This window comes from Nematolebias whitei, chromosome 12, assembly GCF_014905685.2.
Source record: "Nematolebias whitei isolate Nwh7 chromosome 12, NemWhi1, whole genome shotgun sequence".
In the NCBI taxonomy this organism is placed as follows: Eukaryota; Metazoa; Chordata; class Actinopteri; order Cyprinodontiformes; family Rivulidae; genus Nematolebias; species Nematolebias whitei.
The window spans coordinates 4,049,785-4,075,265 of NC_056509.1; the positions used below are offsets into that span (position 1 = coordinate 4,049,785).

A 25,481-nucleotide genomic window follows, 5' to 3' on the forward strand; every position below is an offset into this window, starting at 1 on the left:
TTACAAATGTTGATAATCAAAGTGTCTTAGTTCAAACCATTTTAGATGTTGCAGTGAACTAATCAATTTTATTAACTGTGTAATGATTTTTAAATTCTCATGCAAAGTTAGAATTCATGTTGAGGTCTGTTACAGATAATTATGCATTTTCTGATTTTCTGTCTTTGAATGAGCAAGTGTAAGTTGGTCCAAGGTTGGAGTCAAACGCAAAACAAGTTGTTGGAACGAACTGTCATGTTTTTAGAATCCTCTCAGACGTAAATATAGAGGTTTTGGCACCTGTTTCTGAAACGCGCCAAAACAAAACTCTCTCTGTCTGTGAGAACATTTCTGATCTTTCCATAACAATTCTTGCTGCATTCTAACCTTTTACGTCACAAAACACACCCCGTCTGGTCGGTTCTGGCCAATGGGAGACTCCCGTATAAACCGGGAAAAGGGCTCTTTAAAATGTCGGTACTTCCTGGTCTACTCAGATCTGTAAACTACTCATGTTCTGCTGGAGTTCTGTGAGGGTTCCACTCGGTTCGGTTGAGTTCAGTTCTGTTCAGTTCTGTGCGGAGAAGCCCAGTTCTGGGAGACGGGAAGATCCTGACATGACAACAGAGCTCTTCCGAGTCATGGGAATATAACACTTTCCACTCGCCACTACTTCTGACGAGCTACAGCCATCCTAAGGAGACGCTGGACAGGTAGCGTTAACGGAACTCCATATCTGCTGATTAATCTCAGAAAGGTAATGAGTCAAGTTTCCTACCAAGCGTACCGAGGTGAGCTGGGTTCTGATGGAGAGTGTCGGTTCTGGTGAACACTTCCCCTCACATACCATCTTTACTCCCTTTAACTTCTTTCCCATCTTTAAACTTTTCTCTCAAGTAGAAATTCTTCCAGATATTTAGAAATGTCTGTGTAAAGTGCTCATCCACATCCGTGTGGGTAAAAGATCATAGTTGTACAGTTTTCATAAATGTCTGTGGTGAAGCAACGGAAAAATCATGGCCGTATGATTTTTCCTGATTGATTGCTTATGTTGTTATTTTCATAATTTGCCAAATTAATGTAAATGTTTGATGTTAAACTTTGATTCTGTAAATAAACGACCGCATTCATTTTGATGGGTCAAATATAAATGACGTCTCACGTTTGCATTTCATTAAATTCAATGCACGTTTTATTCAGTTCAGAAAAATGAGGAATCCGCGTTAATTGATGAATATATCTGAGAATCTGTTCATCTACACAGAAGAGGATGGATGGATGGATGGATGGATGGATGGATGGATGGATGGATGGACGGACGGACGGGTGGCGAAGGAGGAGACCATCAAACAGCAGGAGTGGTCAGTTCAGGTTGAACTCCTGCCTTTTTGCTTCAGATCAGCTGTTCAAATCTCTGCAGGTTCAAATAAAAGGTGCACCAGGACTTTCAGCTGAATCTCTCGGGCCACAGTTGTACGGACGATAAACGAAAAACTGCTAAAAGATAACTGATGACTGATAATTGATAACTGTCCTTTCTGAATTTTTGACTGTTTTTGTGTCACTTCATCCTAGAACCAAAAAAATATAACATAATAACAGTTGAGCAGATTCTAGTAATCTTTTCTTAGGATTCATTAAAGATCAAATGCAACTGGAAATTCTTCTCAACTTCCAGTATGAATTTAAACAAACACTATCTGAACTTAACATTGTAAAATTTGTTTAGGAAATTTAATGTTCAAGGACACCACTTAAGAAAAAAATTGTTTAATATGAAAAGTAAGAAGTGAAAAATGAAACAAAGAAAGGTGCTGCTAACAGCTATAATAGATATATTAATAATAATAAACTGATCAAATAAGAAAATGAAAAATAAATTGATTTAAAAATAATGAAAATAATAATAATGGATATATGAATCAGAAAGTATTATACAGATGCAGATATTCTTTGTCATTCATGTGGTCCATGTGGTGGATGATCAAAATTATGTTCACAGGGTCCCAGTTACATCCAACAATAAAATATAAAAGAAAAACAGTAATAAGATCTAAGATATGAACTAAGAAAAACATCAACTAAAAATATGATAAGCACTAATAGCATAAAAACATTAAACACAATACGCAGAACAGCAGCACGGACATGAGTCTGTGTGAACAGATGAGCACGAATGAACACAGCAACATGAAACTGATCAGCAGCAACATGAAACAGATCAGCAGCAACATGATGTGATTCTTCACAGTGTTATATATTCATGAGGCTGCACAAACTCAAGTTCATGTTGCTGTTTGACGTATTGTTTTGATTGTTTACTGCTATTAGTGCTTAGTGTTTTATTAGTATATGTTTTTTAGTTGATATTTTTCTTAATTCATATCTTAGATCTTATTACTGTTTTACTTTTACATTTTGTTGTCTGTAATTGGGACCCTGTGTACATAATTTCATCCCAATTCAGTATTTATTCAACATTTTAGTTTTTTACTTTAAAAATAAAATAAATCAAGTCCTTATTGGCACAAATAAAGTGATGTGGAACATGTTGCATCTTACCGAGCACAGAAGCTGCAGCGTTGTGCTGCTCTGTGAGGTGCAGGTGGGCTGTGATGGAGACCTGTCAGGTGTAGACTCCTCTGATGGAGCAGGGGCAGGAGCCGGGAGGCTTGGAGGGTTTAATGTGGAGTTTATAGATGAACCGTCACGCGCTGAAATACGTTCTGGATAAAATACAGTGAGAAACGGGACCGGAGGACAGTTAGCATTTATGCAAATTAGCTTAGCATCGTAGCACCGACGTTGTACTATTATGGCGTCAGCCTCTTTTGTTAGTTAAAAATATGTTCAGAACCGATGGGATGAGTAATTTAAAATATGTTTAAAGTTAGAAAACACTCACCATCTTCTATAAATGGTTCAAGTAGAGCAGTAGTCGTGTCCAAACCACCCTCCAATCCTCCATCTAGCTCGCTTTGACTTTTTTCGTCGGCCACCAAGCACAACACCTGCACTTCTGCATTTGACCACGGCTTTGATATTATTGTTTTTGTATAGCTTCAAAATACTAAAAGATACGCTCCTCGAGTTATCGCTAATGGCAAGCGGTAGAGAAAAAAATGGTGGATCGGGTTGTTTGGAAAGACTCCACAGACTCCTCCCCCCGACCAATCAGTGACCGACAGTGTTTCTGACGTCACGGCGCGGCTCGCTCGGAACCCTTGAGAAGCCGGGCCAGAATTTAGCGAGGCGAGCCGGTCACAGGATCAGTGGAAAGACCTCAAACGCGCTTCAAGCCGGAAATATCCGACCCGCGCCGTGACGGTGGAAAAGGGGCACATGTTGTTCCCTCACAACGATACGATCATGAACCACTGCATCGACCATTCCGCTCAAGTTCTGTCAGTAAAACAAAGAGTCATTAATCTGGGAGTGATAATGGACACTTCCCTGAAACTTAACAATCATGTAAACATGATTGTTAAATCATGTTTCTTCCAATTGAGGCGGCTGTCTAAACTGAAGCCCATATTGTCCAAAAATAACCTGGAGACAGTAATACATGCATTCATTACATCTAGGCTTAATTACTGCAATTCACTCCTGTTTGGTATCAGTCAGACCTCCATCGCACAACTACAACTGGTCCAGAATGCAGCAGCCCAATTTTTAACCAGTACAGGCAAAAGAGAGTACATTACTCCAGTTTTGGCCTCCCTGCAATGGCTACCGGTTCACCTTCGAATCCAGTTCAAAATACTCCTGTATGTCTACAAATCGCTGAACAGTTTTGCCACCCCTCCCCCCCATCTCTCTGATTTGCTACAGCCATATGTCCCACCACGTTCTCTGAGGTCAGCGGACCAGTTGCTCCTCACAGTTCTAGGAACTCGTCTTAAGCGCAGAGGTGACAGGGCCTTCTCTGTAGCAGGCCCAATACTTTGGAACAAGTTACCTCTGCTTGTCAGATAGGCCCCCCTCCCTCTCGGTTTTCAAATCCTGTTTAAAAACCCACTACTATTCCGTAGCTTTCAGCATCAGATGATCTGTGTTTTGAACCTGTATGCTCCACACAGTCGTCATATTTATTATCTGCAACATTTTTATGTCTATATTCTGATTTACCTCATTTTGTACAGTATAATTCATTCAACCTTTATTTAGACAGGTAAATCCCATTGAGCCTCGATTACTCATTTACAAGAGAGACCTGATTTTAACAAAGAATGATGAAAACAATGGACAACAGCGACAACAGTAGACAATTATAAATAGGCATACATAATTTTTTTTTTTAACAAATAAGACGGCAAAAAAAATTAACAAAAAACAGCTAGATTATAAGACGACTGTAGAAAACTAAAAACTGGAACATGTCTACATTGGTCCTTGCCAGGAGTACAACAGATTCTTAAAGCCACTTAGAGAGGTCAAGGTCGAGACCTTGAGATCTTTTTACAAGATAATCCAGGAAACAAGAGCGGAGTCAGAGAAGGTCCTTTTGCCAAGTTCAGTCCTCACTGAGAGAACACTGCAGGTAATAATGTCCTGAGAGCGCACGCTGTAGCTACACTCACACAGAGACATGTAGGAAGAGATGTATGACGGCAGCAGACAAGAAGTGATTTAAAGATGAAAATGTACCAGTGAGAGAGTCTGCGTGAGGTTAATGATGACCAGTTAACCAGTGAATACAGGGTGCAGTGGTGGGTACGATAATCACAGCCAGTTATGAATCTTAGTGCACCATGATAGACAGCATCCAACATCTGCAGGGTTCTTGTAGGAGCGTTCATGTAAATAATGTCACCGTAATCAATGGAGGGAAGGAAAGTCACAGTTACAAGGCGTTTCCTAGCGTTTAGAGTTAGACAGGATATGTTTCTGAAAAAGAAACCCAGTTTAACTTTCAGTTTCTTTACTAGGTTTTCCACATGGAGCTTACAAGAGAGATGCGAGTCAACCAAAATACCCAAATATTTATAGGAATCAACAAACTCAATGGGGACACCATTTGAGGGACACCATTTGAGGATAAAATCAGAGGAAGAACTGCTGGGATCGACTTACTGTTTGAAAAAAGCATTCCTTTGGTTTTGTCGGCATTTACGACAAGTTTGAGTTGGAAAAAATCTGACTGGATGATGTCACATGCAGATTGCAAAAGCTGGAAAGCCTTAGCAACTGTTTTAGCTCGACAATAAACAACTGTGTCATAAGCATAGAAATGTAAGGATGCATCAGGGATGCTCTGACCTACATTACCTATGTAGATTGTAAAGAGGGTGGGTCCTAAGACTGATCCTTGTGGTACACCATTGTTGACTGTTAAATAAATGGAGGAAGTACCATTATGTCGAACACATTGCCTCCGATCTGAGAAATAGAGAACCAACCAATGGTATGATCTGAGAAACCGATTTCTGAGAGCTTATGACACAAGATGTTATAATTCACAGTATCAAAATCTTTAGACAGGTCTAAGAAAAGTGCAGCACAATAATCTTTAGCATCCAATGCTTCAACAAAGTCATTAAGAACCTTCAGTGAAGCAGTCGTTGTACTGTGTTGTTTCCTGAAGCCAGATTGATGGAGAGGTAAGATGTTAAATGAGTCCAGGTAATTTTTGATTTGGGAGTTTCAGTTTTTCTAGAACCTTAGCTAAAATGCAGAGTTTATAGATTGGTCGATAGTTGTTCAGTGAGGTGGGGTCACCTCCCTTCAGCAAAGGAAAAACAAAGGCTGTTTTCCAAGTGTCTGGAATGGAGTTTTGGCTTATGGACAGGTTAAAGATGTGCGTCACAGGGACTGTGATGATATAAGCGGCCAGCCTTAGGAAATAAGGTGGAAGTTCATTTGGTCCTAGAGATTTTTTAGGATCAAGACCTTTTGTTGTATTTTCGGGCAATCCAGTTGTAACGAGACCCAGAACGACTCAAGACTCAAGATACAAAAAGGTGTTATTTATTTACAGTGTTTGATATGTATATACACAATATATACAGGCCCTGGGACTGGAACTCCTGGAAGAGGGGAATAATCTTTAGGCAGGAGCAGGTAAGTGGCACAGGTGAGTAGATACTGAAATTGTTGTTCTTGTCTTACAGCTTCCTGGGTACTGGAGTGAGTCCAACGGGTCCAAGAGGCATGAGTCCCAGAAACAGAGCACGGGTATTCAAGATCCGGAAGGCAAGGCACGAGAGACCAGACAGGAACTGAGCGACCAGGACTGGAACGGACACGTCAAACGAGGAGCTGCTGGCACAAAAAAACCACAAGGTAAGTATCTCATATACTTAAGAAACAAATGGTTGAGAGCATCAGTACCGGGAGGGAATCAATGCTCCAGCATTGAGTAGACTTGACTGCAGCCTTAAGTAGTGGTAGGAGCTCGTTTGGGAGATGACCGCCAGGTGTTGATCATCAGCGGCCATCTTGGAGATGCAGCCAGTACTACTCTCACATCCCCCCCCCCCCCCCCAAGAATCGCCTCCAGGCGACCTGAGGCGCTTCTCGGGGTGTGCTCTGAAGAAGGTCGTGATGAGACTTGGGTCCAAGATGAATGAGCGGGGAATCCAGGATCTCTCCTCCGGGCCGTATCCCTCCCAGTCCACGAGATACTGGAAACCCCTGCCTTGACGTCTGACGTCCAAAATGGCACGAACCGTGAAGGCGGGGTGATTGTTGATCAACCGGGCGGGTGGAGGGAGGTTGGCAGGTGGGCACAGTGGACTCTCGGAGACTGGTTTTATCTGAGAAACGTGGAATGTAGGTTGGATCCTCATGGAGCTGGGGAGTTGAAGGCGGACTGCTGAGGGGTTGATTATCTTGGTGATGATGAAGGGACCTATGAAACGTGGAGCCATCTTCCTGGGGATGTCCTTTAACTGTATGTCTCTTGTGGAGAGCCACACCCTTTGGCCCACCTGATAGGACGGGGCGGAGGAGCGGTGTTGGTCGGCGAACCTCTTAATTTGGGCTGCAGTGCGCAGGAGGGCTGCTCTTGTTTGCAGCCAAACGCGTCGACATCTGCGGAAGTGGTGCTGGACAGACGGCACCGTGATGTCCGTCTCTAGACTAGGAAACAGGGGGGGGGGGGGGCAGGTAACCCAGAGAGGCTTCAAAAGGAGACATACCTGTGGCTGTGGATCTGTGAGCGTTGTGGGCATACTCCACCCACACCAGATGTTGAGACCAGGCTGAAGGGTTGCTCTCCACAACGCAATGAAGGGTGTTCTCGAGTTCCTGGTTGCACCTTTCAGCCTTGCCGTTAGACTGTGGGTGGTAGCCTGAAGTCAGACTTGAAGATGCCCCCAGGGTGTTACAAAACGACCGCCAAACCTGAGAAATAAACTGTGGACCACGGTCAGAGACAATGTCGGAGGGAATGCTGTGGATACGAAAAACATGCTGAACTAATAGTTGTGCGGTCTCAAGAGCGGATGGTAACTTTACCAGAGGAATGAAATGTGCCGACTTCGAGAATCTGTCAATGACAGTTAATATGACCGTGTTTCCTTCGGACGGGGGAAGTCCTGTGACAAAATCCACTGATATGTGGGACCAAGGGCGGCTGGATGAGGGCAGTGGTTGTAATTGTCCGGCCGGGGGTTGATTACCTGTCTTGTTACGTGCACATGTGGAACAAGCAGCGACAAAGTCCTTGACGTCTTGTACAAGCGTCGGCCACCAGAAGTGGTTCTTTGTTAGGGACAACATGCGGGTTACTCCTGGGTGACAAGAAAGTTTATTTGTGTGGACCCACTCCAGTACCTTTGACCTCATGATAGAGGAGACGAACAGGGTTCCGGGGGGCCCCAGGCCAGGGTCGGGCTCCTCCTTGTGGGCATCACAGACCTCCTGCTCAATGGGCCATGTGAGAGCCCTGACAATGCAAGTGGAAGGAACGATGTGTTCCTCGGGTTTGGGAATGTCTGGAGGAGAGAACTGACAAGACAGAGCATCTGGCTTGGTATTTTTCGAGCCAGGTCTAAAAGTCAAAATGTAATTAAACCGATTGAAAGATAAAGACCATCGTACCTGTCTGGGGGTTAACCTCTTAGCATCCCTTAGATAGGTCAGGTTCTTGTGATCGGTCCAAATAAAGAAAGGGGTCTCAGTACCTTCTAACCAGTGACGCCACTCTTCTAAGGCCAGTTTGACGGCCAGTAGTTCGCGGTTACCCACATCATAATTTCGCTCGGCTTGGGACAGGCGCCGAGAAAAGAAAGCATAGGGGTGTACTTTATTGTCTCTGGGGGATCTCTGAGAGAGGACTGCTCCTACCCCAGTGTCGGAGGCGTCCACCTCTAGAATGAACTGGCGTTCGGGGTCAGGATGGCAGAGGATGGGTAAGGAAGAGAAGAGTTGTTTTAGTCTATTGAAAGCCGTGTTTGCTTCTGTAGTCCATTTGAAGGTTCTTTTAATGGAAGTAAGCTGAGAGAGTGGTGCGGCAATATGGCTGTAGTCCCTGATAAAGCGTCTGTAAAAGTTTGCAAAACCTAAAAAACGCTGAAGCTGTTTGCGAGTCTCTGGAATGGGCCATTCGACTACTGCTCTAATCTTCTCAGGATCGGTACGATAATGCCCCTCCCTGAAAATAAACCCCAGAAAAGACACTGAAGAAGTATGAAACTTGCATTTTTCACCCTTGACGAATAATTGATTCTCGTATAAATGCTGAAGTACAGTTCTGACCCTTCTGATGTGCTCCTCTTTGTCACACGAGTAAATTAAAATGTCGTCGAGGTATACAAAAACGAAGTCTCCTAAGAAATCTCTGAGCACGTCATTCACTAGCGCCTGGAAGACGGCAGGGGCGTTAGTGAGACCAAACGGCATGACAAGATATTCGAAGTGGCCTAACGGGGTTCGGAAGGCCGCCTTCCTTTTGTCGCCTTCTTTTATGCGTACCAAGTGGTAGGCATTTCGCAAGTCTAATGTCGTGAAAATAGTAGCTGACTGTAACTGCTCGTGTATGGAATCTATGAGGGGAAGAGGATACATGTTCTTGACTGTAACACTGTTTAGTCCCTGGTAATCGATACAAGGTCGGAGGGTTTTATCTTTTTTGGACACAAAGAAAAACCCTGCCCCTACCGGGGAGGTGGAAGGACAAATGATACCTGAATCAAGTGATTTCTCAATATAATTCTTCATGGAATCCCTCTCTGGACCCGAGAGGTTGTACAGGCGGCTGGCTGGTAAGGGAGCGCCCGGAAAAAGGTCTATGGCGCAGTCGTAGGGTCGGTGCAGCGGCAGGGACAAAGCTTTCTGCTTACTAAATACTGGCAAGAGATCGTGATACTTGGGCGGGATGGAAGTCAGATCGATCTCCTCAACGTTGGCGACTTGTTTAGTGGGGTTAGAAATCTCTGAGCGGAGGCAGTGTTTTAAACACCTCCCAGTCCATTTCTCTATCCTGCCAAGCTCCCAATTAATGTGAGGATTGTGGAGCTTCAACCAGGGATACCCCAAAATCAATTGATCATGAGGTGAATCAAAAACAAAGAAATTAATGTTCTCATGGTGGTTGCCAGATGTTATCAGGTGTAGGTTGGCGGTGCGGTGTTGAACCTGGGCTAAGGTGTCGCCCGTGACCCCCGCTATAGAAACGGATGGTATTTCTAAAGTGGGTAGGGACAATTCAGTGACAATACTTTGACTGAATAAATTTTGTTCAGCGCCGGAGTCTATGAGTGCAGAAACAGGAAAGCGGTTGTGATTAACTTGGATGACCGTAGCTATGGTCAATCTGCTTAATGGGGAGAACGAAGGAGTCCCCACCAATATCTCCCTCTTTATTGGTGGGTGTTCTCGTTTCCCCGAAATGGACAGACGGCAATAAAGTGCCCATCTTGGCCGCAATAGAAACATAATCTTTGCTCCCTTCGTTTTTGTCTTTCATTGGGAGTTAGGCGGGTGCGTCCCACCAGCATGGGTTCAGGTTCAGGCAGGGCGAGTGGGGGCGGAGACGCGAAGGCTTGGTGACTCTGGGGTTTATAGTGTTCAGAAAGGGTTTTATTACGGAAGACATTGAGTGACGGACCCAAACCGGAAGTGGTGGTCTTCTGGGAGTTGTAGTCACGTTCCCGCTGCCACTCGCGGAAACGTTCGTCGAGTGCTACGGCTAAATTAATGAGTGCGTCGAAGTTGGACGGCTCGTCTCTTGCGGCGATCTGATCCTTTAACGGATCCGACAAGGAGTTCAAGAAAGTTCCCTGTAGCGCCCTCTCGTTCCACCCTGTTTGTGCTGCGAGGATGCGGAACTCGAGGGCGTGTTCGGCTACTGGACGCCGGCCCTGACGTAAGCCCAGGAGACGTTTCTCAGCGTTAGGACCCGATAATGGCCTGTCGAATATTCTACGAAATTCAGTGAGTACCGAGCTAAATGTGACAATTCTTAAATCGTGTTGGCGGAAGAAAAAAGGTTGCCCACCGGAGTGCATTACCTTTTAACTGACTCGTAAAATAAGTGATCTTAGCATTGTCTGTGGAGTAAAGTCTAGGAGCCCCGCTAAACGCGAGCTCGCATTGGAGGAGAAAGCCGTCACATTGATCCTGGTCACCGGAGAAAAGTTCGGAAGGTTTTACCAACACTTGTTGCTCCAACGGGTGCCTCGCTGAGCATGTACACGTCGGGCTGTCCACAGGAGGATCTGCTGCGGCTTTAGGTGAAGAAGGGGAGAGAGTCTGTTTAATGGAGAAAACCATGCCCCCAAGCTCTTGTAGGTTAGCTTGCATCTGTTGTTGTTGATTTATCATTTGGGTGAGGATCTTCTCCAGCTGGTTTACCCGTTCAGTTTGCGAGGAAGACGTGGCTTGGTTGTTCCGAGCCTCGTTCTGGGTTTGGTCTGGCTGGAGCATTTCTGTTGTATTTTCGGGCAACCCAGTTGTAACAAGACCCAGAATGACTCAAGACTCAAGATACAAAAAGGTGTTATTTATTTACAGTGTTTGATATGTATATACACAATATATACAGGCCCTGGGACTGGAACTCCTGGAAGAGGGGAATAATCTTTAGGCAGGAGCAGGTAAGTGGCACAGGTGAGTAGATACTGAAATTGTTGTTCTTGTCTTACAGCTTCCTGGGTACTGGAGTGAGTCCAACGGGTCCAAGAGGCATGAGTCCCAGAAACAAAGCACGGGTATTCAAGATCCGGAAGGCAAGGCACGAGAGACCAGACAGGAACTGAGCGACCAGGACTGGAACGGACACGTTAAAGGAGGAACTGCTGGCACAAAAAAATACCACAAGGTAAGTATCTCATATACTTAAGAAACAAATGGCTGAGAGCATCAGTACCGGGAGGGAATCAATGCTCCAGCATCGAGTAGACTTGACTGCAGCCTTAAGTAGTGGTAGGAGCTCGTCAGGGAGATGACCCCCAGGTGTTGATCATCAGCGGCCATCTTGGAGCTGCAGCCAGTGCTACTCTCACACCTTTTAACAGTTTATTTACCTCACTAACTGAGAACGAAGAGAAAGAGAAGGTGTGATTAACTGAGGATTGACTTGTAAGAGGGATTTGATTTGTAGAAGTTTGGTTATTAAGTGAAGTGGCTGATTTTTCATTTGTAACTGTGTCAAATAATGAACTAGAAGCAACAAAATGTTTGTTGCAACAGTTCAGGATCTCGTGCTTATTTGACACAGGAACAGAGTTAACGAGAAGTTGTGATGGGAGGTCAGATGATTGGGGGCTGCCTGAGAGATTTGATAGTATTCCAGAATCTGTTAGGGTCATTTAGATTTTTGGAGGTCTGAGATAAGAAATAGTTACGTTTTGCGGCTTTGATGGCAGTTGTGCATTTATTCTTCATCTGTCTAAAACTCAGTGTCTGAGCCAGATTTTCTCGCTGCAGCCCAAAGATGATCTCTCCTGTGCAGGAGGTCAGCTAGCTCTGGAGTAAACATGGGGCTGTCTCGTCCCTTTTTTCTGAACTGACGAAAAGGGGCAAGTTTGTTCACAAAATAAATTAAACTATTAAGAAAATAGTTCCAAGCAGAGTTCACATCGTCAGTTAATAGATTATGATGCCAGTCAAAGTGAAATAGATCTCAGAGGAATGACTGTTAACAAAAGCATTTCAGATCCTTTTTTTTTAATTAATCTGGGCTTAAAAGGTGGAAGTTTAATACTTTGTATCTCTGAGAGCAGCTATTACAGAATGATCACTTAAAATGTCAGTGAATACACCTGTACCAGGGAATTTGTGAGGCATATTTTTTAGAAACAGGTCTAAGATGGAAGATTTTTCAGGACGGTTTTTGTTTGGTCTAGTGGGGGAGTCAATGAGTTGGGTTAGCTTGAGTGAGAGGCAACATTCCTTGAATTTATCACAAAGGGGGGTTGACTTATCCCAGTCAATGTTGAAATCTTCTGCCAAAAAAAATCTCTTTGAATTTTAAATTACCAAGGAATTCTATCAGGGAAGACAGAGCCTCAGGTAGTGCTGAGGGGGGACAATAACAACCCACTACAGATAAGATCTGTCAGAGATCTGATGAGGATCCTACACACAGACTCAGAAAGGTTTTTAAAATGTTTATTGAGTAAATAAACAGCTTCTGGTGTCTTAGGTCCAGGAACTGTATCTAAAATGATACAGAGGGGAAAGGTTAGTGTTTGACAGAATAATGAGTAGTTATCTGAATACAGATGGTCTGATGAAACACTAACCTTTCTTGTTGTAACGGGACACTCCAGTGGAGACACAGAGCTGCAGAGACCAATGGAAATCAAGAGGCGTAGTCGAGGAAGAGCAGGGTTCATACACGGGATCAGAAGAGGAGACAGTACCGATAGGTAGAGGCAAAGGCGAAATCCAAAAACAGGCATAGGTCGTCAACAAGGTCAGAAGGCTGAGGTACAAAAAGGGACAGGCAAAAAACGTGGTCGAGGGAAACAGGTGTGGATCAAGATTAAAGAGCTGTGAACAAGAAGCGTACGCTGGATAACTGTGGCTGGAAGCAAGCAGTTGATCTGGCAATGTAGTAGAGAAAGCAGGAAGTATATATACACCCAGAAACAGGTGGAAACCATCAGCAGCAATCAGAGAGAGAGGTGTGGCATGTAAAGAGGCTGGCAGAAGCAGCAGAGCAAAAACCCAGGAGAGCAGAGAAGAAAAAGTCAAACAGTGAACAGAGTGATGAGAAAAGGAAAAAACAGAGTGCAAACTGTGACAAGAATGGAGATCTGGCCTCCATTAAAAGTGATGTTTACAGCTAAGGCATCAAACTGGTTTGCAATTGTTTTAGAAGACACAAGACTAGAAACTAGAGAATCTCTGATGTAAATAGCGACCCCCACCCCCCTTCTTTTTTTTGACGATCACAGCGATGGATGTTAAATCCATTGATTACCAGGTCATTATTCAGTACAGATTTGTTGAGCCATGTTTCAGAGATGAAGATTATATCTGCCCCAGAAGAGCTGACCAGAATTTTCACGGCATCAAGTTTTCTCAGAAGGCTACGTGTGTTTAAATGAGGAAAATGAAGTCCTGACATGTTTTTAAAGTAATTTGGTGTGCTATAATTAGTGGGGGGTCTAGGGTTGGGCTGAATCCCTGAGAGCAGTAACAACATTATTACCATACATTTTCTTGAGTTTTTCATGACTGATGTGTAATTACAGGAGTTAGTAGTGTGACAATTAGCCCTCATAATCGAACCATGAGAAACATTAATGAAGACGCGATCATTCAGAACCCAAAAAACAGTGAAAGTTGCAATGATGGGCAGATCCAGATATATTAACAAGATTCAGTGACTCCAGATAGTCTGAGATCTGAAAATAATGACAATAATATGAATGGTGCAGAAAAGTCTCAGACCATAAAGCGTCACAAATCAAATGGACAAACAAATCCAACGAGGTGGCCCAACTACAGTTTGAGTTGGTCTGAAGGGGTCTCCAGCCCTCCTGTGAAGATGGATGGATGCTCCCATGAGAAACAGAAGTTGGGTCCAGAATCAACAGGCAGAAACAGATAATTCACAGCAAATAGCAGAGCGAGCTGCCAGAAAGTCCTCCTGAAATGAAAGGCATGGTCCTAGCTCGTTTCAGGTCAACAGGGGACAACAGCATGATCTGGAATAAAATTAATTATTATCCAGGTGAGTTTGGATGGAAGCATGCAGCAACTCTGATGTAAACTCCGGACTTCTCTCGATCACCACACAGCACTACTCTTCCGCGCTTCACTCCACTTCTCTGCACGTCACCTCCGCACCCGACAGCACGAGAGGCCACCCTCAGTGAAAAATTGAAAAATGACGAGACTGATCAGAGATGTTGAAGTCGTCACTGATCTGGTCCGGTTCTGCTCCAGTCCAGTTCTGGCGCTCCACAGCACAAGAGGCTACCTCCAATGATGAGACTGACCAAAGAGGCTGAAGTGGCTCAAGTTGTCCCTGGCCCGGTTCTGCTCCGGTTCTGCTCCGGTCTGGTTCCGGCGGCGCTTCAAAGCATCAAAGCGTCTCCTCCAGGCGAACACAGCGATTCCCACGAAGGTGGACAGTCCTTCATTTAAAGATAACGGGCTGCTCACTGAAGCTGCTCTGTTAAAGACAAAGTCCACCACAGCCATCTCGGTTCGGTTCTGGTCCAGTTTGGGGGACACAGGTACACTTCACCCACACTAATGAAGACACCACGCGAGCCAGTCCAGCAGAAAACCAGCAAAAAAGCCAGCAAAATACCACTCAGTGATTCTTGTCGGAACCAGGAAGAACCACAAAGGTCCAGATGAGAAGTTCATTGGGGTTGAGCCGCGCCATGACGTCAGAAACACTGTCGGTCACTGATTGGTCGGGGGGGGAGGAGTCTGTGGAGTCTTTCCAAACAACCCGATCCACCATTTTTTCTCTACCGCTTTCCATTAGCGATAACACGAGGAGTGTATCTTTTAGTATTTTGAAGCTATATAAAAACAATAATATCAAAACCGTGGTCAAATGCAGAAGTGCAGGTGTTGTGCTTGGTGGCCGACGAAAAAAGTCAAAGCGAGCTAGATGGAGGATTGGAGGGTGGTTTGGACACGACTACTGCTCTACTTGAACCATTTATAGAAGATGGTGAGTGTTTTCTTACTTTAAACATATTTTAAATTACTCATCCCATCGGTTCTGAACATATTTTAATTTAACAAAAGAGGCTGACGCCATAATAGGACAACGTCGGTGCTACGATGCTAAGCTAATTTGCATAAACGCTAACTATCCTCCGGTCCCGTTTCTCACTGTATTTTATCCAGAACATATTTCAGCGCGTGACGGTTCATCTCTAAACTCCACATTAAACCCTCCAAGCCTCCAGGCTCCTGCCCCTGCTCCATCAGTGGAGTCTACACCTGACAGAGCTCCATCACAGCCCAGCTGCACCTCACAGAGCAGCACAACGCTGCAGCTTCTGTGCTCGGTAAGAACAGATGCAACATGTTCCACATCACTTTATTTGTGCCAATAAGGACTTGATTTATTTTATTTTTAAAGTAAAAAACTAAAATGTTGAATAAATACTGAATTGGGATGAAATTATGTACTTTGTACACAGGGTCCCAGTTACAGACAACAAAATGTAAAAGAAAAACAGTAATAAGATCTAAGATATGAACTAAGAAAAATATCAACTAAAAAACATCTACTAATAAAACACTAAGCACTAATAGCAGTAAACAATCAAAACAATACATCAAACAGCAACATGAACTAGAGTTTGTGCAGCCTTATGAATATATAACACTGTGAAGAATCACATCATGTTGCTGCTGATCAGTTTCATGTTGCTGCTGATCAGTTTCATGTTGCTGCTGATCTGTTTCATGTTGCTGCTGATCTGTTTCATGTTGCTGTGTTCATGCATGCTCGTCTGTTCACACAGACTCATGTCCGTGCTGCTGTTCGTGTATTGTGTTTAATGTTTTTATGCTATTAGAGCTTATCATATTTTTAGTTGATGTTTTTATTAGTTCATATCTTAGATCTTATTACTGTTTTTCTTTTATATTTTATTGTTGGATGTAACTGGGACCCTGTGAACATAATTTTGATCCACCACATGTACCACATGTGGTGCGAATGACAAAGAATATCTGCATCTGTATAATACTTTCTGATTCATATATCCATTATTATAATTTTCATTACTTTAAATCAATTTATTTTTCATTTTCTTATTTTATCAGTTTATTATTATTAATATATCTATTATAGCTGTTAGCTGCACCTTTCTTTGTTTCATGCATTTATTCAAAAACAGTATGTAGCTTGAATTAACCACCATTTTCTTCTTTCTAGTGAAGAGAAAGAGAAAAGAGTCCAGTAAAGAAAAGTCTTATTTCATCACTGAATGAACATGAAGAACTGAAGCGGACACAGCAGGAACAACACTTGTGTCTTCTTCTGGATGAAGCCCGTGAGACAAGGGACACACAGATACACAGTCATTAGTTGGACGCAGTAGTTTTTATTTTTCTACATTTTTCACTTCTTACTTTTCCTATTAAACATTGTTTTTCTTAAGTGGTGTCCTTGAACATTAAATTTCCTAAACAAATTTTACAATGTTAAGTTCATATAGTGTTTGTTTAAATTCATACTGGAAGTTGAGAAAAATTTCCAATTGCATTTGATCTTTAATGGATCCTAAGAAAAGATTACCAGAATCTGCTCAACTGTTATTATGTTGTAAATTTTTTGGTTCTAGGATGAAGTGACACAAAAACAGTCAAAAATTCAGAAAGGACAGTTATCAATTATCAGTCATCAGTTATCTTTTAGCAGTTATCGTTTATCGTCCGTACAACTGTGGCCCGAGAGATTCAGCTGAAAGTCCTGGTGCACCTTTTATTTGAACCTGCAGAGATTTGAACAGCTGATCTGAAGCAAACAGGCAGGAGTTCACCTGAACTGACCACTCCTGCTGTTTGATGGTCTCCTCATTTACCATCCATCCATCATCCACCCATCATCCATCCATCCATCCATCCATCCATCCATCCATCCACCCATCATCCATCCATCCATCCATCCATCCATCCATCCATCCATCCATCCATCCTCTTCTGCTTCAGGGTTGTGGGAGCAGCATCTTCACCAGGGAGGCACAGACATCAACAGCCACCTCTTCAACTCTTCTAGGACCCCATGGTGTTCACAAACCAACTGACTATTTATTAATTAATATCCTGATGCTGCTCAATAATCCAGGTAGAAAAATCTAAAAAGTTAAGTCTGGTCCTCTGGACATTCACAAAACTAACAATACAGTTTATAATAAATAAACTAAATGTTTTTTGTTAGTTTTGTTTTTTGAATGTCCAGAGGACCAGACTTAACTTTTTTAGATTAATAAGTAATACATTTATGTTTTAATTTAATGAAAGACAAATCTTTAAAATTCAAGGACAAAATTTAACCTAGTTGTTTTCAAGTCTGTATCTTATTGTAAAAGCAGTTTCAAAGATTACAGCACAGTGGGATGTTTTGCAATTTTAACATGAACCTTGTGCATATCTGCAAATAATAAAAGTGAAGATATTTTTAATACATCTTTATTGTAAAAATCTATACTAAAATGTAAAACGCATGGATTTAAAGCAGCAGTAAGGTAGGATTATGAATCAGGTCTAAAGTTACAGCTCATGAGGTACTCCATTAGAGCATGACATCTCTTCCACAACATCGTGTGACAAAACCTTCAGGGTGTTCTTCTTCTAATACGTTTAGTGGTGGCTAGTAAGTAGCTTAAGGGAGCACTACCGCCACCAGGTGGTAAGACGAGTTGGATTCTAGTCCCCGCCTACAGAGCCGGTCCAGAAATGTACGTGGAAACACAACAGACCCAAACCGATCTGAATCAACCCGAACTGATCTGATCGGCTCTGTGACAGTGGAAAAGGGGCATATGTCTCCTGGTTGGCCTGGGAATGCCTTGGGGTCCTCCCTGGAAGAGCTGGAAGAGCTGGAAGAGGTGGCTGTGGAAAGAGATGTCTGGACCTCCCTGTTCAAGCTGCTGGCCCCTCAACCCGACTTTGGAACAATCGGAAAATAATGGATGGATGGATGGATGGATGGATGGATAATATAATATAATATAATATAATATAATACAATATAATATAATATAATATAATATAATATAACATAACATAATATAAACTTTATTGTCTTCCGCAACTGTGGCAGAAATTCTCCTTCAATTTTTTCATCAATCGTATTTTCTCTGAGCACCTGCAGATCAGTGTTTTTTTTTTTTTAACACAACTTCATAGCTTGTATCTGCTATAGCCTGGTATTACAAAATTTACTAAAACACGTATCAGTTTTTCAGCCTAGGGTCCAAATTATATTTGATCCTTTTGTGCTAACCAGTAAACTAACCTGTGTTTACACAAACACAGCCTCCCCACCTCCTCACCAGGAGTCATCCTCCCCACCATCACAGACATCTACACCTCCAGATGCAGGAAGAGGGCCAACTGCATCATGAAGGACCCACTCACCCAGTACACACACTTTTTGCCCTGCTCCCCTCAGGAAGGAGATTATGGAGGATTACTGTAAGTGCAGAATCACTAGAGTGAGGAACAGCTTCTACCCTGTAACTGTAAGACTCATGAATCCCTAATCAGGATTATCACTGAAAAAAATCACTGTAATGCCACTTTGATTGTTGATATGTGCTGCCAATCTCATGCTGCTTATTAATTTCATGCTGCTGTGTTCAATTCGTACTTATCTGCTCACACAGACTCATGTTGGTGCTGCTGTTGTTTGGCGTATTGTCTTTGTACTATTAGTGCTTAGTGTATTCTTAGTTTAGCATATTTCTTTGTTCATATCTTAGATCTTATTACTGTTTTTCTTTACAATTTATACTTTTGTTGGATGTAACTGGGACCCTGTGTACACAATTTTGTTCCACCACACGTACAACCTATGATAAGAATGACAATAAAGAACCTTGACTTGACAAAGCTGAGAGAGTGCTGAACATTTCCTGGTACTGTGATAAGCAAGAGTTCTTCAGAAAGGTATACAAATGAAGGGTTGGAAAAATGAAAATAACTTCTGTTCCCAGAGGGTTAATTAATGGTAACTGATAAATGCACAATTATTTATTATCAACATATTATTTACTAATGGAGCCTTTAGTTGAATCATTTTGTGTTTGTCTGCAGATGACTCAGGGACGTACTTCCCCAGCATAAAGAGGGATCCAGGCCATTATCTGCAGCCCTGTTCTGATTTGGTAAAAAATTGGCTGCGTGGTATGAAGGATGCTGGGAAGGTTCTGCTGCTCATCACCAGCTCCCACAGTGACTACTGCAGGCTGATCTGTGAATATATTCTGGGGTAAGACTACACACTATATTACTTTTTAAAAAAGACCAGGACCAGATTGGCAGAAATTATAATATTGGCTCTCAAATAATTTCATTGTTCAGCCTCCCCAGGTTTTTATTTTATTGTATTTTTCTCCTGCCCTGCCCACTCTCATATGTTCCCAGTTGTTCCTCCCCCAGGTGTCTGTCATTATGTTACTTAGTATAGTCCTTTATATCCGTATAGGCATTCACACTATTGATATCCACTTTTTCTTCCGTGCATTATTTGTCATCTAACTACTCCCGCAGTTTTTGTGATATTTCAACAAATCATAAATCAAAACGTTCAGCTGTTTCAGGAGATGACTGCTATGACTTTTGGTATTGATGCAACTTTATCTTTTTGAGATATTTAGCCTTTTCTGCCATGTTTGCTCTCATTGAAAATGAATGGAGCTCATTTTACATCATAACTTTTCGATCCGTTTACATCCTTGTACTTATACTTTCACATTTAAACCTGGTTAAGATTCTTTCAGCTTCCTTGTGCAGCTTCATTTGGCTAATTTCAACATTTTTGTGCTTCTTCAGACTTATTTATGGTAACTTATGCTTGTTTTGCTCCTTTCAGCTTATTTTTGGATGTTTCAGCTATTTCTGTTATTTCGGCTAGCATTTAGCTTTCATGCTAATTTCATCTTTATCAGCTAATTCCACATTTTTTGCCATTATTTAAACTTTTGTCAACCTAATTCAGCAAAAACATGTTCCCTCGACATCCTTCTAGTAACTTAAGTTTCTTTCTGCTTGTTTTAGCTACTATTCAGCTGTTTTTAGCAAATTTCAGCTTTTCTCAAATCATTTCAACTTTATTGTGCTAATTTCTGCCTGTTTCAGTCTTAGTGGACACAATTAAGCTCCCTTCTCTTCCTTTTGGAAATTTAAGCTTCTTTCTGCATTTTTTTAGCTACTATTCAGCTGTTTTATAGAAAAACTAGGATAACTGCCATTTTTAGAGCTATTCAGATTAAATTTGACGTATTGGTAGCTGACAACAATCCCTAATAGACTCTGAATGAAAATTTAAAAACATTCTGTAGCAGTTTTTCAGCTGTTTTGCGCTTCCTTCAGCTTCATTCAGCTAACTTCAAGATTTTTATGCTTCTTCGAACTTATTTCTGTTCATTTCAGTTTGTTCTGCTCCTTTCAGCTTATTTCTGTAGGCTTCATCTATTTCTCGTATTTCAGCTAGCATTTAGTTGTTTTGATGTTAATTTAATCTTTTTTTTTTTTTTTCCCTTGTCCTGTCCGGCATTGTGACACTTAGAATTATTGTCCGAGTGTCAAAGTGATGCCCAACAGATTTACTTTCACAAGCAGAGCATTATGGCTGGCCTTAATGCTCCACTTGATATATAAATTAAATTTTATTAGAATATGCTTTGAGTTTGTTTTAGATGTAATGGACACGGGGACGGAAAACAAAGAAGATAACAAAGTAGAAAAGTGAGAGAAGAGTTCAAATGTAAAGAGGGAGATAGGAATAGAGGAGAGAGAGGGGGATAAAGAGAACACAAATCAACATCATTGAAGTCTGCCTCTAGACCTGCGGAAAGAGAAAAAAAACACGACAAAACCAAGAAACCACAACAAACAACTTATATAATGATAGTTATAACATCATTAGAAAGTATTATATACAGTACATGGTAATACAAAACATATTTGATGGCCACCACAATCCAACTGTGTATCTGATAAACATCTGAATCTAAACACCTGTGTGAGCATGATGTCACTATAAGGTTTCTCCATAAAAAAAAAAAAATTTTCAGCTAATTCCACAGTATTTGCAATCATTTAAACTTTTTCCACCTAATTCAGCAAAAGCATTCTCCCCCGACTTCCTTCTAGTAACTTAAGCTTCTTTCTACTTGTTTTAGCTACTATTCAGCTGTACTGAGCAAATTTCAGCTTTTCTCAGATAATTTCAACTTTATTGTGCTACTTTATGCCTATTTCAGCCTTAGTGGGGACAATTAAGCTCACTCCATTTCCTTTTGGAAATTTAAGCTTCTTTCTACATTTCTTTAGCTACTATTCAGCTGTTTTATAGAAAAACTAGGATAACTCTGCCATTTTTTAGAGCTATTCAGTGGAAATTTGGTGTATTGGTAGCTGACAAGAATCCCTAATAGACTCTGACTTAAAATCAAAAATGTTTCTTAGATGTCTTAGCAAAAAAGGAAAAATACTATAAATCCACCAGTTTTATTCATATTGAGCTGAAAGTTGGTGTGATGATAATTGACAATGTTTCCCATCAAAAGCTGCATGAAAAGCAAAAATCCAAGATGGCCACCAGCGCTACTTTTGAATGGATTTAACTCAGCCATTGTTACACATACAAAGCTGAAATTTGGTGAGGTTATAGATGAAAACGTTTCCTATCACATACTGAATCCAAATCAAAAATCCAAGATTATCAACTTAGCTAAAAAGGAAAAAAATAAAAAAAATAACTCAGGCATTTTTAGAGCTATTTAGCTGAAATTTTGTATAGTGGTAGCTGAGAGCAAACCCAAACACATAGTACTGTCAGATCAACAATTTATATCAGCAGCAGCCTGGCAGTCCATTACATTCGGAACAATTGTGCACATTCTGCTTCCATCTGATAGTTGAACTTTCTTTCTGCGATTTTAAGCTATTTTTCCACTGATTTCTTGACATTCGTAAGCAAGAGGTATTCACACTTGCATTTTCATAGGAAATGCAAATTCTCTAGTTATCTTTAGAATAGGTTGCAGCAAGTGAAGGTTGACTCTTATATTTCACAGTTTCTTCCGATTATGTCAGGTGTACCCCAAGGCTCCATTCTTGGTCCAACTCATTTCTCCATATTTATAAATTATATCCAGCAATCCTGATACATGCTCAATAATCCAGGTAGAAAAATCCCAAAAAAGTTAAATCTGATCCTCTGGACATTCAAAAAACAAGAAAACAAAAAAAACAAAAAACAAAGCAAAAGAAACATTTCATCTCTCATCCAAGAGACTTCCTCAGTCTGAGGTGCTGTATTCAGCTCAGTCTCTTAAATAGCACCTTCTCAGAGTGGATCAACCAGTTTGCTGTTGACAACCAAAACCAGCTGCTCACATGGTTTGAATGTCCAGAGGACCAGATTGAACTTTTTTTGGATATATCCAGCAATATTCAGAAGACGTGTATGAACAAAATAAAACAAGGAACTCAGTGTCCCTTGCCCAGACGTGGGTTACCGGGGCCGACCCTGGAGCCAGGCCTGGGGGAGGGGCTCGTCGGTGAGCACTTGGTGACTGGGTCTCTACCCATAGGGTCTGGTCGGGCTCAGCCCGAATGAGCAACATGGGTTTGCCTTCCTGTGGGCCCACCACCTGCAGGAGGGGCCATATGAGTTGGGTGTATTAATCCATGGGCAGTGGCCAAAGGCGGGGACCTTGGCACTCTGACCGTGGCTTACTAAAGCTGGCTCTTGGGACATGGAACGTGACCTCTCTGGTGGGGAAGAAGCCTGAGCTTTTGGGTGAGGTTGAGAAGTACAGACTAGGTATAGTTGCGCTCACCTGGATACGCAGCATGGACTCTGGAACCGATCACCTTAAAAGGGGCTGGACCTTATTCCACTCTGGAGTTGCCCATGGTGAGAGACACATAGCTGGTGTGGGTATTAGCCCCCAACTTGGTGCCTGTGTGTTGGAGTTAGGGCTGAAACAATTCCTCGAATCATTTGAGGACCTCGATTACAAAATATCCTCGTGGCAAATTTATCTGCCTCGAAGCTTTGTCAAACTATTCAGAGCACTGTGGTCTAGCTGGAAGGTTTTTGTGTTACACATCATTAGCGCTTCCGCTAGCACTTCCGCTAACGTGTATGTGCTAAGTTTGTAACTATGGAGGGAAGTGAGAATGGACACTGCCTAGAAGAAGAGCCCCGAAAACGACAAAAACTGTAAAAAATTTGGGAACATGTTAGACTAAACAGAAAAGACAAAACAGATGAATGCTTCCACTGCAAAGCAGAACTGGAGTAACCACAACAGCACATCGTCGATGTTGCAGCATCTGAAGAGAAAACACCTCCTGTAGCATCAAACTCGTCCACAGCTGTAACAGGTATCATGTTCTCTTTGCAAAATACGTTGACCTAAATGTGTGATAATCTGTCATGTTATAAATGTAAAATGAGGCATATTTTTGCTAACATTAAATCTACTGACTAATCATAGAGCCTACCTGGCAGGGTCTGTACGTTGTGTGAGAAAAAAAATGCAGGTTTGTTAACGATAAAAGCAGCAACAGACTGAAACATTTATTTATTGCTAAACTTCCATCCTGACTTAAATTAGATATTTAGGCTGAATATTTCAAGTGTAAATGTATTTACATGAGTTAGTAGTTTTTTTTCTTCGTGCTGCTGTTTATGACTGAAAACGTTGGTTACGTACTGTAGCCCCAGATTCTATAAGTACAGCGTGGAACCACAAAGGCTAGCTCCTGTTAGCGGTCCTCCAGCAGACCCCGAGCAGCCGGGACCCCAGGCCGGTTGGGTGACGGTCCGGAGCAAGCGTAGTGCTAAGGCTAAGCCCCCAGTTCACCACCGACCCGTTCATGTTTCTAATAGATTTTCCTCGCTCAGTGACACACCCGCTGAGAAGCAGACCCTGGCTATTGGAAGCTCCATAGTCCGAAACGTGGCTTTAGGGACTCCAGCGGTCATAGTCAAATACATTCCGGGGGCCAGAGCGGGCAACATAAAATCTTATCTGAAACTGCTGACTAAGGCTAAATACAGTAAGATTGTTATTCACGTCGGCGGTAATGACACACGGTTACGCCAATCGGAGGTCACTAAAATTAATGTTGCTTCGGTGTGTGACTTTTCTAAAACCATGTCGGACTCTGTAGTTTTCTCCGGCCCCCTCCCCAACCTGACCAGCGATGACATGTTTAGCCGTATGTCATCGTTTAACCGCTGGGTGTCCAGGTGGTGTTCTGACAACAACGTGGGCTACATAGATAACTGGAATTCTTTCTGGGGAAAACCTGGTCTGATGCGGAGAGATGGCATCCATCCCACTTTGGACGGAGCTGCTCTTCTTTCTAGAAATATGGCTGATTTTGTTTATCCCCCAAATTATTGATAACCCAGGGTCCAGTCCAGGAAGCAGAGTTGTAGTCCTCCACCTCTCTGCTGCTTCTCCTCTGTTACCCACCCACACCCCCATTGAAACAGTGTCAACTCGCCCACGGCTCAAATTAAATAAACCAAAAACCAACTCTAAAAATATAAACCATAAAAATCTGATTAAAATAAACACAGTTACTTTACCAGAGCAAAATCATAAAATCATTAAATGTGGATTATTGAACATCAGATCTCTTTCCTCTAAATCCCTGTTAGTTAATGAACTGATAACTGATCATCATATTGATTTATTGTGTCTGACAGAAACTTGGCAACAACAGGAGGATTTTGTTAGTATAAATTAATCCACTCCTGTTAATTATTTAAATTTTCATGTTCCTAGAACAACTGGTCGAGGTGTAGGAGTAGCTTCTATTTTTCAGTCAGGATTATTGATTAATGCCAAACCAGTTAATAGTTATGATTCTTTTGAATCACTGTCCCTCAGTCTTTCTCATCCAAAATGGAAATCAGAAAAGCCACTTTTACTAGTTGTTATATATCGTCCACCAGGCGCTTACTCTCAGTTTTTGTCTGAATCATCAGAATTATTAACTGACTTATTATTAAATACTGATAAAATCATCATAATGGGTGATATCAATATTCATGTGGATGTTGAGAGTAATAGCTTAAGCATAGCCTTTAATAATTTAATAGACTCATTTGGTTTTACCCAAAATGTCCGCACATCTACTCATTCTTATCATCACACTCTTGATTTAGTTCTGACCTATGGTATAGAGATTAAGGACTTGGTAATAGTTCCTCAAAATCCTATTCTGTCCGACCATTTTTTAATAACCTTTGAGTTTATACCTTTGTTTTGTATTAGAATTAGAAAAATTAGAAAGAGTTATTCATTTTGTTCTGTTACTTGAAAATTATTATGATTGAAATAATTGTTTGAAAAAAGGGGCAGATATAATAA

General features: G+C 41.8%; 1 protein-coding gene across 1 annotated transcript in view; it reads left to right on the forward strand.

Annotated features, from left to right (window-relative positions):
• nt5dc1 (5'-nucleotidase domain containing 1) overlaps positions 1-25,481 on the forward strand; it is a gene marked incomplete at its 5' end in the record, with an annotated part of 416,600 nt that overhangs the window by 185,664 nt on the left and 205,455 nt on the right. The window contains 1 exon segment of the mRNA XM_037686065.1: positions 19,174-19,348. Within this exon segment, the coding sequence (XP_037541993.1) occupies positions 19,174-19,348 (175 nt within the window).